Below are 16008 nucleotides of genomic sequence, written 5' to 3'. Positions count from 1 at the left end.
AAATAAAATGAGTTAACATTCAAAACATAAGTTTGAGATTATTATTCTTTGATACCAACATGGAATTAAGAATGTTAAGGAATATCCAAAACAAGGAATTATGTATGCCAATAAACAGAAACCACAGTGGTAGGAACAACTAATTTATTTCTTTTTTTACTCTTCTCTTTGCCGCAGTTCCTTGAATCATGATTAACCATTTTATGGCATTTTCCACATTGTCTAGGAGGTTTAACTGCCGCCTTCTTCGCCGCCTCCATCTTAGAAGGAAACTTGGATCCAGATCCTTTACACTTCGCCACATTTGACGGATGAGCATGTATAACATCAGGCCTCACAACGCCATACAATTCCTCAAACCTCTTCTTTTTCTCCAACATGGACATCGTAGAAGAACCATCACCAAAAAGCTGATTTCCAACATCATCAATGTCGTCCTCCACTCTTTGTACTAATTTGTATATTGTTGCGCAGTTTGTTGATGGCATTACGCTTGTCATCGAAAAAGAAATCTATAGATAATAATAAAAAATATATCAACATAGTATAAGCATAATATCAACGTAGTACACCAATAATATCAACAGTCATATAAAGAAAAGAAAAATATCAACTCAATAAGCAAACACTAAATTATAATACCTGACACTGGAAAGTTGAGCTCGAAGAACCAACTAAATCATGTCACAAAATCAGGTTACAAAAATTAATAAAAAAACACTTTTATCATGCAATCAGATTCAACTAAAAAATATTTTTATAATACAATCAGGTTACAACTTCAACCAAACATGTTACAAAATTAATAAACAACACTTCAGTCATTGAATTAGATTCTACTAAAATGTTAAATCATATTTAAACATAGTAAAAACATAACATCATTAAATTACATTGCAATTTTCAATACATAACATATACTATAAGACGTACAGATTAAAACAGAGGAAAACAAAATTGACCGAATGTGTAAAACGAACTGTGGTAAAACACATACAACCTAACATTAATCAATGAAAAAACTGATGAAAACATAAACATACATCAGAAACAAGAATATTACAATCAATTGATCATGAAAAGATAAAAAAGTTACTGACAAATATACAAAAACATCGAATGAATCAGAAACTTCAAGTACAAAAATTGAGAAGATGCATATCGATCGATTCAAAATTAAAACATAAACAACACAATTATTGATACATACCTACCATTATTGAACAAAGACAACAACAAAATATCTTGGAAAAGATGAAAAGCGCGATAAGCTGATGAGATCGGCAAAAATCGAACAGCGTGAATCAATTCCTCAATATTAATGTTGCGTGATTCGGAGAATATGATTTTGGAAACAAAATATTCATGATTTAAAGAGTGAATTTTGAAGATACGATCGAATCTAGCATAGAGAATATAGGAGAAGAGAAATTTTAGGAAAGAAAATATGAGTGAGATTTGGAGTATAGTCATGTACGATAATTTTGATGGACTAAAATACCCTTTTCAAATTAATTTAAATAATTAAAGGAGGAATAAAAGATTAAATCTAAGCTAATCTAGTCCTTAGATTAGAAGGATGGAGGAATACGATTAACTCTTATTTTGAGATTAGTAATTAGTTAGCATATGATGACGACTGAGGTTTCATAATTATTGAAGTTGAACGAAAACTGTGTATAAGTTTCAAGTTTCAACACTTATATTGATAATCTTTAACTCACTTTTCTATAATGAGACTATTATTATTTTCATTTTTTCACTTTGTAGACTAATCAATAATTATTATACTCCTACTCCGTATTCCATATTTTGTTCTCTCAGTCATAATTTTTTTTCTCTAATTTAATTACTTTTGCTTTTGATTATTCATTTTACTATACTTCCTTTGATCCCTTAAAATATAAACTTTTGAAATGACACGAGTCTTAACGTAAAATTGGTAAAGTAAGAAAAAATAGAAAGAAAAATATGTTAGTGGAAAAATGAGTCTCGTCTCATGAAAGAGAAAAAAAATCCTAATATAAAAAGTTTCTATTTTTAGGAAACGGAGGGAGTACTAATATTTATCCTATAGACCAGACCAGATTAATAAGTGCTATATGCAAAGATTGATAATTGAATATATCTTGACTACTAAGTAATTTTATTAAATCTATCCAAACTATCGCGAATAATTTCTAGTGAAATAATTTCAAGTCATTTGAATATGTATACTAATTGGAGTCAACTTTCGTGTACAATCTAACGTAGTTTTATTTAAAATTTAATATTTTTATTAGTAAAATATAATTTAAATATTATATTACTGTCTCGTTTGATCCGATCCCACAGATATGAATTCCTGGGTCCGCGATTGTTGGTAATGCTAGACAAATATTAGGGTCGGAGTGCTCTACAGGTGTAGGGGATGTCTGATCCAGTCCCCTCGTGTTATTGGGAGAAGGAAGGGGTCTGGCGACTCTGCCGCACCGCCCGCCTCAAGAGAAGTACGGTCGTATGAGACTTAGGTGAGCATTGACATTGAGGGGATGAGTGGGGTTGATTTCTTTTGTTTTTGAATTCCAAAATTATATATACCATTCAAGATATATTAAGTCTTTAGTAAAATATTTGACATATGAAATCTTCATACTTTGATCATTCAAGATCTTTTTATGCTTTATAGCCTTTTTGAAATGAGATGCAGTTGCTTTTCTACCCCTCTTTTCTATTTCACACAGGACCTTTTTTATGGCATTTCTATCGGCAAAAATGTAGAAATTAATTACTATGTCATAACCATCTGTCATATACATAAATGTTTGAGGTTATTTTTACAATATTAAATAACTAAAAATAGTTACAATTGTTAAAAAAGCTATAATCCAATTTAATAATACTTTAATGGCTTTATCAGTTTTATCAACTACTATATGATCACATTTCATTAGTTTTAATTCATCAATTTCATTCTCATATTCCTCCTAATTTGTATCTATATTATTTACATGGTAACTTAAAAAAATTAAAATTTAAGTGGAATATTGCGTAATGGTTACAACTTATTTTCCAAAAACAATTGTAACACTCCATTTCTCCTTGAACAAATTCATGGCACAATTTTTTTTTAGTGGAATTCTGAACATAAAACTGATCTAAGTTGAAATACTATTCAATTGCTAAAAATTGTGACAAATTTTAAATGTTGCGTAGTGTGAAATGGTAATAGAATCAATAAAATGGATTATGTGCAAAATGTTGACGGATATCCTCCATTTTGAAGAGAAGTTAGTGTAGACTGTGTAGTACTGACTGCGCTCACTATAAATATAATTACTGTGCAACCTGAGATTGAAGAGTGAGCGCTAGCACACTGAGCTCAAGCAATTGTTTTGTCTCCTTTTTCTCCTCTCTGCTCGACGAATGCGCTCCTTTTGAATCGGATTCCAGTTCCATCGCCGGAATTCGAATATCTCCTTTTTATCTAGGGTTTAATCCGACGCTTTCTTCGATTCCGAATCGATCGGCCGAGCTGAAACGATGGCGTTTTGGTGGCCGCTGGTAGTTATCGCCTTTGCCGTCGCGATCTGCAAGTTCCTGCTTATGCTCATTCCGCCAAATGTGCCTTCGATCGACGTCGATGCCTCCGACAGTGAGTGTCTCCGTTCGCGTTCGTCCTTGATTTGACCTTTGATTCGTAGCGTGTGTGTGTGTGGCGTGGCATAAATTTGCTTGAATCCTTTCTCATTTGTTAAATATTTTAAGATTGAGATGATGAGCTTAGATGCGGAGTACACTCAGCTCTGTTAGAGCTCATTTTGAGCTATTTATCATAAACAATTGGTGTGATCGTTATTTTCGAGTTGAGCGAGAGTTAGTGTTAATCCTTTAAGCATGGAGACGTTAGTGTGGTGTTGTGTTGTGCTCTACACAGAGTCACACGTGCACTCGTATTGTGAAACTCAAGTCTGCAGATCCGCAGGTCTTGTAGTTCTAATGCTGCTGAAACTCTTTTTTCAATCATTTGATAGGAAATACTAGGAAATAATAAATGATGATGTGATGTTTGTGTTGTTGGTGGAGATAATTCATATACTCATTACGCACGATTTTGTGATGGCAGTGCTGGACGATGGGAGTCAGACCAAGGAAAACAGCTTCATCTATGTAAGATTTACATATGTCTCTCTCTGTGCGCACAGACTTATTTGTATTTTCCATTAATATGTCACTATGCACTTCTTTTAGTGATTAATTTTACTATCAATAGATTCAATGATTCTAAGGTTTTTTGTGCTAATGAAAATCAGATTAGTTTCTGAGTTTCAAACCAGCAAATAATTGCAGTGAGATTATTGTTTATCATTTCTAAAATTTCTTCTTAATCACTAATGAACAACTTATATACCCAAAGTGTACCTGTATTTACTGAATTTCCACTGCGCACAGTATATTGTTTTGATTCTACACTACACATAAGGTTGTTCCACCAGGCATTCGTACTTTACGAAATATTCATAGCGTGTTGTTGAATTTGAGTGATTCTGACTGCTATCATGATATGACTCAAACATCAATTCTCATGTGATCTGTCCACCTGTTGCAGATACCCTCAAGGAGACAGACAGACAAAGTCCAATGCTATGAGCCTGCAACAATGAAATATCTTGGCTATTACCCTGCATTGAAGGCTGATGAGGTTTTTTTGGCCGGATAGTGTTGAATTCACAGCCTTTTTATTATAGACACCTCTCCTTTTCTAGTCTCTTGCATACTGGTTAAGAAATTTGTTGAGTTTTTGGCCTTTGAACTGCTAAAAGAACTTCTGTTGATTTTATTTTGACTCGAGTCATTAACAAGCTCATGCATACACAGTTGAATTTTAATGAAGATTCGCCCTCCAACCTAGTGATTATTTACTGGGAAACTGTTGAGCTTTTGTGATATGAATATTTTCCTTTTTGGATATAATGTTTGAGATCTTTATTGGATGTATAAAAACTTGTGAGCACATTGCAACATAGTACTCCATGGTACCCTAAAATTAACCTAGTGAAGTAATGTGCTTAGGTGAAAGAGCGTGTAGCACAAGCTAGGAAGGCTCAAAAGGCATGGGCCAAAAGTAGCTTCAAGCAAAGGCGCCAGTTTCTGAGGATACTTCTGAAGTACATTATTGAACATCAGGCACTTATATGCGAGTAAGGGCATCCTTGTTTATTAAAACTGATACTGATGGAAGTAAGAGCTTTGCAAATTTAATAGAAACTGTTAGGACGGCTGCATATGAAATGTTGACTGGACAGTTGGAAATGTAAGGTTTTAATGTAACATGTAACTTGAAGTGAGCAATATACTTTTTAAAAAATAAATCAGTAGTTTTAAGTGAGGATACAAAAATTGTCTCTAATTAATGAAACTTAAACATTATTTGATTCTAGGATATGATTTGGGCTGTGAATTTTTTGGTGAAGTGCATTCAATAAACTTCACCAAGAAGATTAAATAGCTCTGACTGCTTAGAATATATAGTTGTTATTCCTTATTTCAGCATTATATCAGGCAAACCACAGTTATATTTTTATGATTACTCCTATTCATATTTTCCTGTTTCACTATTCTATGGACTTTGTTGCTTACTTGTGTGACACTTCAAATAGAGTTTCTTCACGTGATACTGGAAAGACCATGATCGATGCTTCTCTAGGAGAAATTATGACGACCTGTGAGAAAATCACTTGGCTTCTAGCAGAGGGTGAAAAGTGGCTAAAACCTGAATATAGGTACATTACTTTTCCTTTTCCTTTTTTTTTTTCTTTCTTTGGCGAAGTATTCAACTTGAATAGTCTCAAGTTAGTGCTTGAGGTTGATCACTTGATCTTGCTTGACACTTTACTTCTATAGTTCTATAACATTATGCTTGCATGGCTAGCTTTTGTTTTTCTGACGGTCCAACTATATTTATATGTTCTCACCGTCCAACTCATATTGAATGTTTTTCTAAAATTCTATTCCTATTCCAGTTAAAGTTTTCATTATCTTACTGGCACTTGGGGACTTAAGACCATGCATTTACATTCACTTTTTACCTAATAAATGCAGGTCATGTGGGAGATCAATGCTTCACAAGACCGCCAAGGTGGAATTTCACCCCCTCGGTGTTATTGGGGCCATTGTTTCGTGGAACTATCCATTTCACAACATATTTAATCCAATGCTTGCTGCAGTATTCTCAGGAAACAGCATTGTGATTAAGGTATTTTCTCTATTCATTTGCTTTTCAGAGGATGTATATTTCTTCAAATGCTAGTGCATATATTACTTGTTCATGGTTTAGAAACTTCCTTTGAAAGCACCAACTGATTTCATCTAGGATTCTACTTTTGTTTGCTAGTCTAAGTTTTTCTGTTACTTGTAGAATATATATTCACATAATTGGAATACGCTCCAACTTCCCAGATGTAGAAAAACTTTATCTCATAAAAGAGTTTCGCTATTAATTGTGGATTTTAGTTATCATTCCTCTGCTTCATGTGTTTCTTTCTCCGTACTTTTTGTTCATATAATTGAAAGAGAAGTGAAAAAGGAGAACAAATGGAAGGTCTCTCTCTACCTCACAAGCTCTTGGAGATCTGAGTTTAATAGTATCACATAACCAATCCACCTAGGGCCTGAATGACTGATGTCAAAACTTGGATCAAGGGCTAAGGGCTTTAATACATGCCTGCACAATATTATACTCTCTCCTATAATGGGACACAACTGATTACAATACGAATACTATGACACTTTTTTACCAAATACTTTCTCATGAGGATGAGGCTTTTTTATGCTTTAGGTTTCAGAACATGCAAGCTGGTCAGGATGTTTTTATTTGCGTATAATTCAAGCTGCCCTCGCTGCTGTTGGAGCTCCAGAAAATTTAGTTGAAGTTATCACAGGGTATGCTTCTGTAATTTCGTATCCTAGTACAAGCTTGTTCTTGGTTAATCTAATGAGGAGTCCACTTTCCTGCCAGGTTTGCAGAGACAGGAGAAGCTTTAGTTTCTTCGGTTGACAAAATGATATTTGTTGGATCACCGGGGGTTGGTAAAATGGTCAGTATCTCTTACGAGAAAAATCCTTAGATTTGTGACAAAATTAGATCTATTGTCTTAACTAGATCTGCATAAAATTATTTATAATATTTTCCCCATCACCATCATCTGTGTGTGATACTGCAGATAATGAGAAGTGCTGCAGACACACTGATACCAGTTACCCTTGAGCTTGGCGGGAAAGATGCATTTATTGTATGCGAGGATGTTGACGTGCCTCATGTATGAACAAACAACTATTTTGCACTAGATTTAAGCATTTAGCTTCCACAATTATTCATCTTAAACCTGAACCTACAGTAGGCAAGAATTTAATGAGCTACAACCTTTTAGGTGGTTCAAATTGCCGTAAGGGGCGCTCTGCAATCAAGTGGCCAAAACTGTGCCGGGGCTGAGAGGTTTTATGTTCACAAAGACATCTATGCAACATTTGTTGCTGAAGTTGTCAAAATTGTGAAAGCTATTACTGCTGTAATTCCTACATCCCTGCAGTCATGATTATGTGTGATAGTAAAATCTTGATGTTATCCACAAAGATAAGCGTGTTTGAATTCGTTTAATGGTTCGATGTATATCTGATTGAGAATACTTCTTTAGGGTCCTCCACTAGTTGGAAAATATGACATGGGAGCAATATGCATGCAAGAGCATTCTGAAAAGCTTCAGAGCCTGGTGAATGATGCCCTCGACAAAGGAGCTGAGATTGTTGGTCGAGGAAGTGTTGGGAATATCGGTGAAGGGGCTGTTGATCAATACTTCCCTCCTACTGTGATTGTAAATGTCAATCACACAATGAAACTGATGCAAGAAGAGGTGCTGTAATTTCGTATAATCACTAATTGGACTTTTCTCAAGTAAAGTTGTGTTGATGCATTTTTGAAATTTGTAATTCACACGCAGGCTTTTGGACCTATCATGCCGATCATGAAATTCAGTAGTGATGACGAGGTAGTCAAACTTGCTAATGACTCAAAGTACGGACTTGGTTGTGCTGTATTTTCGGGCAGCCAGCGACGAGCGAAAGCAATAGCTTCTCAAATACACTGTGGAGTTGCAGCTATTAATGATTTCGCTTCATCATACATGTGCCAGGTAATGCTACACTATCATATATTGGTGACTTGATATAGAGAGGACTATACTAATCTGAACTCTCATCATCATTTTTGTGTTCTCGGGTGATTATTATGGACAATATCTTATATATACTACATTAGTATGCTAGTCCACGATGGATTAATTTGTTTTGAGCTTCTTCAATTTTGTAATCATACTATATACTCAATCTATGTGTTGTCAATCTAATCTATCCTTAAAGCAGACACCCCCTTAGATTATAATATGGGTAAAATCCACCGTTGGTTTAACTTGATTTTGTTTGTGTCTCAGTCCCTTCCTTTTGGTGGTGTAAAAGACAGTGGGTTCGGAAGATTTGCTGGTATTGAAGGGCTGCGCGCTTGCTGTCTTGTTAAGTCCGTAGTGGAGGATAGATGGTGGCCGCTCGTCAAAACCAAGATACCAAAGCCTATACAGGTTAAGATTCAGAAGCAGATATTTCTCAAGAAAAAGTTGATTTTCTGGCCTCATCTTGACTTCTTTGTCTATCTATCTATGCACAGTACCCCCTCTCAGAGAACGGCTTTGAGTTTCAAGAATCGCTCGTGGAAGCACTGTACGGTTTGAATGTCTGGGATCGTCTACGGGCATTGGTGGACGTTGTGAAAACCCTTTCTGAACCCAACGGTCCAAAGAGCAATAAAAGAGCTGACTGAAAATGTGTGGAACTACTCAATATTTCCAAGGTTTGTCTTAAATCTTCGCCCTGAAGCAATTGGTCTTTCTTAAATGGACTCAGTTCTGGTGGATTTGAATGAGCTTTAGTCTGTATATTCTGTTCTGCCACTGATATAAAACGCTTGGCTCTTTTAATAACTTTACTGTAGGAGAACGCATCTCATATTTCCTCTATTGCGTTTTTTAGTCACACGTCATTAGTTTTCATTAGTTTTTACTCTTTCTATAAGTTCTTATATTTTAGTTTAATTTTACAATTCGTACTAATAAATTACAGTCATCCGTTCATCATTGAAATCTACTTCCTCCGCCCCACCATAATTGAGTCACATTCCTTTTTGGGATGTTCTACCATAAGTGAGTCATTTCCGTTTAAGCTATAAAACCCTCTCTCTTACTTAAATCTTGTGCCAAAAGAAGTAGCTCGCTTATGGTTGGACGGAGGGATTACTTTATTATACTTAACAATTTCACCTAAAATTTCATGTCAATCATCTTGAATAGGAGTAATATTTTAAAATTACTTTTCAGCTTTTAATTTTTAGTTAATAGGCTCTTATTAGGATATTGATTATTCACCAATTACAATATACTTCATTCATCCATCAAGAATTTGCTACGATTGCTTTACTATGTCCACAAAAAGTATGCAACAATGACTTTATCAGGTGTTTAGAAGGAATTTTGCATTCCTTTTTATTCTCGTAACACTTATGCATAAACTACACAATCTACTTTAACATTTTGTTAAACCCACGTCAGTCCTTACTCTTTGCCTACTCTTAATTTATGAAAGAATATGATTTTATGGTTCATTTTTTTAGTGAAAAGGGGAATGATTATTACTTATGTAAACATATTTTGGTAATAAATATTATTAAGATAATAAAATTAATAACGGAGCACAAAAATTACAGATAATCCGAAGTGTTGATAATCTAAGCGTAGTATGAATGTATTACATATAGAGTTTACATGAAACATTCATCGATTCACTCACAGCACTTGATTGCGCGAGTGACTTCCCAATCTGCCGTGCTTTGATCTTGCTCCATAAATCCTTCAGAGCTTCCCTTCCTTCTGCGGTTGGCGATTGCTACAACGAACTTGTCCTGCTCAAGGAACGATGGATATATGATTTGGTCCTCCTGTATCAATTTTTCCATCCAAAAAAATTAATCAGAAATGCAGATGTAATTACTATAGCTGGGAATTTAGATGGCGTTACTTTTTTATTTGGCATTGAAATATTTCAAAATTCCAATCCATCAACATAAACAAGGATCAGTCTATACATGAAATGTAATTATGTTACCTCGGGCAAGAAAGCAAACTCATCGGGTGAAATCTGCAGCAACTCAGCAGCTGTTTGGCCTATACACGAAGCGAAGACCTTTCCCGTCTCATCCGCGATAGTAATTTCCAGAACGAATGTGCATTCCACTTCGCCCTCGCAAACTCTGCCACAGAATTTGCATTCAGCCTCTACATTGGGTGATGCTTTCTCAACAAGATGACCGCAAATTGAGTGCATGAATCTCATGTCCACGTGGCAATGTTCGACGTGATCTACCCACACTCGACATACCTGAAACATTATGCAAATTCAGGCCGATGCTATTGTGATGTTAACACGCACAAATCAAATTTAAAATAGGTTAAATTTGAGTTCATTAAAATGAGTACTCGAATTTATTGTTTCTAGACCGGACATATAAGAGCTCATTTCGGTTTGATCTCCATTTAACAAGAATATATAGCTGACACGGATTTTGATAAGAGTATAATACAATTAACAACTATAGTAAAATAAAAAACGAACTAAAATCATTGGTCAGGTTTATTTTTTCTTACCCCTAGAGCAGTGGCATATTTAGAAGGGTGATGGGTGCTTTAGCCCCCCTAACTATTTTAATAAAAAAGACTTACTAGATATTTTACCCAATAAATAATTTTAAAACCATCTAAACACTTGCATTGAATCTATCAAATACTACTAACTTTATAGGTTTATTGCAAAAATTATCATAATGCTCAGAATACGATTATTATTTTTTTAATTTTTATTTTTTTTGAACCATTCCCTACATATATTAAAGCTTACTGTATATCAAAGCTTACCACACCACAACTCACATGTAAATTGTGGCACAAAGAAGCTTATCAGTAAAATGAAGTGCTACTTAAAAAAATTGGTAGGAAGCTGTTTGATGAAGAAATGCAAAATGAAAAAAGGAAACGTACTTGCACACCCCTTGTATGGATGGATAGATCAGAAATGCACGATAATCTGTGAAGAGTGGGCGTGTTGAGGAAAGCTAGCAAGCAGCTCAAATTAAAGAAAGATGATCCAGCTCTATTTTCATACCATGATACTTCAAGACTGCAATCATCATAAATGTTTACACAAATTGAAATTGAAGCAAAAACTATAAGCACAACTATATTATAAGGTATTATAAAAGGTTATATGGGAGAGTGGTCACCTTTTTCGTGGACTAAGAAAAGAGCTTAAACCAGATATGTAGACTGTGTGGCCTTTCCCTAGTCTCCCGATTGACCTAAAGAATGTTGATGTATAATCACCATCACACCGGTTATTACTTGAAAATAATGAAGTTCAATAATCACTAGATTCACAAAATTTACTCCATTTTTCAAATTAGAATAGTAACTTTTCTCAATTGCAGCAAGAACTTTACTTTCGATCCAAAATTTCTGAAACTAATGGTGAATTTTTAAAATGGTTGTCAATGCAATTGGATCATGTTTCATTTCCCAACATTATCCCGGTAGGAAATGATACAGAATTTTATATAGCTTTGCTTACCAAGATTTTTCAAAGTGTAGGTTTGCCCATATAGCTCCAGTAGCATCTTCAATCCTCAGAGAGAAAATGCCTTTAGATGCTCTTATGTCTGTAACGATACCATATATGCTAATCCCCATCATTTTATCTCGTAGATCAACAACATATGACTGCAAAACTTCAACAATTGACAGATTAACAAATCTTTAAAATATAATGGAACATAGTTTATACTTATGCAGAAAAAACAATGCCCATCATATGAAAGGGTTGCAAACTAAAAGCATCTTTCGAGCACAAACAATGTTAGAACATCTATTATGAGATAACCAATTTAATTAGTCACCCAACAAGCTTAAAAAACATTTATTTTCAAAGAACTCGAAGTTTTTTGTCTTGTGCTGACAGCAACTTTTTTATGAGATGGAAATGAAATCCAAATATGGTCGGTTCCAAATCAAAGACTTCAATAAGACCTAATGAACTTTCATGAATGATGCAGTTTTCAGGGATCAGAGGGATCTAATGATTGTCAACTGATCTTCATATCAGGTGGAGAGAAGCCTTACTCGAAAGGGGTAGTTGCTGAAGTCAATGGACCCTTGAGAATCGCATGGTAATGTCACTTGAGAAACTAATGGTCCCTCGCTCAGATTTGAGGCGTTCAGCAGCCTTGATCCTTGAAAATGGTTTTGTGTCAGTGCTACAGACACCTGATAAAGCAAAAAATCCAGCAACATGTCAGTAAAAGAAAGCATTTTAAAGAGAAAGTGATATGTGGATTTTTCATCTGTTACTTGTTCTTTGTGCGGAATAGTAGGCACCAAATACAGCTGAGTTGCACTGCCATATTCCAGGCAAAGTTCATGGCTTGCTTCAAGGGAACTATCAATGAATGGCTTATCCAACGCAAGCATACTTCCAATGCTGCATGAAGCAAGACAAACTAGTTTGTATTCAAATGAAGAAAAGAGCAATAAAATATCAAAGAGAGAAGAATTAGTTTTGAAGTGACTAGCAAGGGATCAATTATGATATACCTAAAGAGATTGGCAATGAGTACCTGCTCTCCCCAGAGTGAAAAATTTAATCTCACACCATCATTATCAACAAGAGTAATTTGTTTCCTCTTCCTCTGTAAACTGCCATATTCACCAAGGACTTCCACTGGTCCTATATATTCAATTCTGTCCAAAATTTAAAGAAGAGACTTGTATATCAAATCAAATTAACATAATACTTCAACTTTTGCAATTTCATAAAAAAAACTAGGAAATGCTCATTTAATTATGCAAATTCAAGTGTCAGAACTAGGGTCCATCATTGATCATAAAACCTTATGCCCATAATATCAAATAATTTATTATTACACTTTAGAAAACTTGAGACAAACTTATTTAGAAGTTACAAAGGATCTACAGAATACACAATAAAAACAATTGTACTAGTTAGCTACTATAGTACCTTGCATAAAATGAATGAGAGACACCTTCTTTTACTTTATCAAGAGAAATTGTAGAGAAGGAATCATCACAAAATTGTGCAGCAAGAAGCATTGCATCATCATCTTCATCCTGTATCATGAAACTAGGTCAGACAACTAAGTAATTGTAAGCTTGTAGCAGAAGTTTTTGATTCTTTCATAGCCATGGATATATAATTCAGCATTTTTATTTGTTTCCTATATACAGTGAACTTCCTCAATCATGAAAAACTAGAATTAAATTTGTTTTCATAACTTCAGTATGCCGAACAAACATAGTAGGATCATTCGAGTTTGATTTGGAGATAGAGGAAACGTGGAGTCAAAACCTACCTCATCTAATAGCACAACAAAGTATTCAGTTGGCAAAAGCCGTGGGCATCCTGAACTCCCGGTGGAAACCCGAAGATAGCACCCGGTTAAGAGAACTTCCCTGCCTTTCTTCAAAAGGCCATTACTGGGATCAACAATATTATAAAACCTGCCTTTGAATACAAAGTAAGATCATCCACACAGACAATATTAAATGCATTAAAATAGCATGCATTTGCTTAGTTTCCAGCAGCATTCTTTCACTTTTTTTTAAAATTCTTTTCCTAATAAAAAATCTCTGCATCAAATACTTCGAAGGGAATCAATAAGTAAGACAACTAACCAAGAAGCCTACGAAGCAAACCAACAGAAGGAACTGAAAAATAGCTTCTTCTTTCAACATTTCACATTTTATATTACAACATAATTCTAGATCACAATTAAGTGTTAAGAGGATACATTATTACAAAGACACAATAATTATATATCCTACCGTAAAAAATAAATCAGACAGGTCACATGCCAAAGGAATAACCAGGGCTTGTTCATTAACTAGAGCTAAGCATTTTACAGAGAACTGTTGCATAACAGTTCATTTTCTATTAAAATTGCTAGCATAATTGGGGAATATACAGCTTAAGTCTCTTATCATTTTACCAGTTTACCTCCTGTGAAGATATAGATCTATAGTGTTGGAGCTCCATATATCACCCAAAGTCAGCATGCAAATATCCGTTCCTGCAAATTTTATCGTGGAAATGGATTATGGCAAACCAGTTTGACTCCACGCATTGTCTACTATAACTCAGTTCATGATTCAATGTATTTCTCAGGGGAACCAAAAAAATGAAATCAGGCTGGATATAGGCACAAATATGTTGTTTGAGCATGCTATGTGGAACAAAACAAGACATGCAGCATACCTGGGAGAACAAAAACATCAACTATAACTGCTTCAATCACTCTGCTTAATGGTAAGAATCTTTTCTCATATATCGAATCAATTGTAATGGTATTCAATAGCTTAGCTCTCTTGTGCTTCTTCTTCAGCTTGGCAATAAAATCAGACTGTTTTTTTGGGGCTCCACTTCTATTTTGCTCATTCCAGGCCTAGACACACTCAGCCAAATACAGAACAGATCATGTGAACAGGTATTCTGATTATTACATGAGATCCTATTCAACTCAATGAGTCATGACACATATCCAAGGAATCATAGCAGATGAAATGCTGCAGCATAATTTACTCGAGCTAGTAAAACTCCTTTAAATGAATAGCCACTTAGCCAGATTACAAACTTCAAAGAGATATGCTCAATCATTCGGTCACTCCATATAACTATGAAAGCAAAGCATCTATACATGATTACCCTTATTTTGTTCATGATTCAGGAGATGACTACATTTAACATAGCAGCATTACCATTTTCGATGAAAAATGCATAAAAGCAGAGGCAAAATCAGCATAAAATTAAGAATAGCACAGAAATCAAATTAACACACCAATCTACAGCTCCGCGATAACTCAAATGATAGTAAAAAAGATATTCCAGCACTCAAATACAACAATAAATTCCGATTCTCTCCACTTCCTCACAAGTAAAACCTACGTTTCTAACCGAAACCTAATCAAATAATCGCGATCAAAATGCAAAGCAATTTTCACCAGAATTTGTAAAAACACCTATACCAGAGAAAGCTCGGAGAGGAGAATAGCAGGCGTCACACCGCTCGAATACGCGACGCAGGTTCTGAGGATCCGATTCGCAATCCAGCTCCAGCTCGGGCACCGCGTGGGGTCATCCTCCTCTGAATAACCAGAGATCTCGTACAGAATTGATTTTGCGGTGTCGATGAATTTGAGAAACGGATCGTCTTCTTCGACAGCATCCGATCGGTCGGTATCCATCATAGTGGACTCGTTCTCCATCATGAAGTCGCCCAGCACCTCGTCATTTGGAGAGTCCATTCTCATCAGACCTAGAGAGAGAAAGAGAAAGAAGCTCGATGACCTAGTTGAAATGGAATGGCGGGTTTCTGAATTTTATAGCTTCTGTTTTGGCGCGGGAGATCTTCAATAATTTATACTCAAACTTCATTTCAAATCACACAAGACACCATACTTTCCCTAATAAAAATAAAAAAATAAAAATACTATTCACATCCTTTTATATTAGTATTATACTCCATATAATTAAATCTTCACTGCTTGATGATTTCTTTCTATTTTTTTTGTTGTTTGATTTCAATTTTATAGTATGCTTTAATTTGAATTTATAGTCATCAAGTTGGGTTTTCACCTAATCATGGTTATATGTAGGGGTGTCGAAACGGGTAGCGGGTATTGGGTACCCGCACACCCGACGGAAACGGATAACGGGGCGGGATCGGGTAATCAAATTTTTGGTTTTGCGGGTATCGGGTATACCCGATACCCGCTCGGGATACCCGATAATCCCGAAAATTACCCGATTTTAGTTTAGCATTTTGTAAATTTTAATTTTAATATAATTTTTAAATTATCTGGTGACTCA

The 16008-nt window shown here is 35.1% G+C and overlaps 2 protein-coding genes across 2 annotated transcripts; one reads left to right on the top strand and one right to left on the bottom strand.

Annotated features, from left to right (window-relative positions):
- The first annotated feature begins 3260 nt into the window (after positions 1 to 3260).
- Positions 3261 to 9080, top strand: ALDH22A1 (aldehyde dehydrogenase 22A1). Its single transcript, XM_089069531.1, has 14 exons — positions 3261 to 3634; positions 4106 to 4149; positions 4589 to 4681; positions 5053 to 5180; positions 5640 to 5762; positions 6082 to 6235; positions 6818 to 6921; positions 6998 to 7076; positions 7203 to 7298; positions 7410 to 7547; positions 7674 to 7889; positions 7977 to 8168; positions 8466 to 8609; positions 8696 to 9080. Exons 1-14 carry the CDS (start codon positions 3523 to 3525, stop codon positions 8846 to 8848), a joined length of 1776 nt encoding a protein of 591 aa, XP_088925657.1. The 5' UTR covers positions 3261 to 3522; the 3' UTR covers positions 8849 to 9080.
- A 649-nt stretch (positions 9081 to 9729) lies between these two features.
- Positions 9730 to 15498, bottom strand: LOC125196870 (Nucleic acid-binding proteins superfamily). The gene is made up of 13 exons (XM_048095531.2): positions 15165 to 15498; positions 14398 to 14584; positions 14140 to 14212; positions 13496 to 13643; positions 13144 to 13253; positions 12720 to 12866; positions 12477 to 12606; positions 12249 to 12392; positions 11701 to 11849; positions 11357 to 11431; positions 11115 to 11253; positions 10186 to 10458; positions 9730 to 10018 (listed from the first exon to the last, which is right to left on the bottom strand). The coding sequence occupies exons 1-13, from the start codon at positions 15447 to 15449 to the stop codon at positions 9863 to 9865; spliced, it is 2016 nt and encodes a 671-aa protein (XP_047951488.2). The 5' UTR covers positions 15450 to 15498; the 3' UTR covers positions 9730 to 9862.
- Positions 15499 to 16008: the final 510 nt, after the last annotated feature.

Source organism: Salvia hispanica, chromosome 4 (genome assembly GCF_029641045.1).
Source record: "Salvia hispanica isolate PSC_SH4W2 chromosome 4, Shi_PSC_v1, whole genome shotgun sequence".
Classification (NCBI taxonomy): domain Eukaryota; kingdom Viridiplantae; phylum Streptophyta; class Magnoliopsida; order Lamiales; family Lamiaceae; genus Salvia; species Salvia hispanica.
Note: the sequence above shows the minus strand (reverse complement) of the source record. Positions and strands in the feature narration are given on the sequence as shown.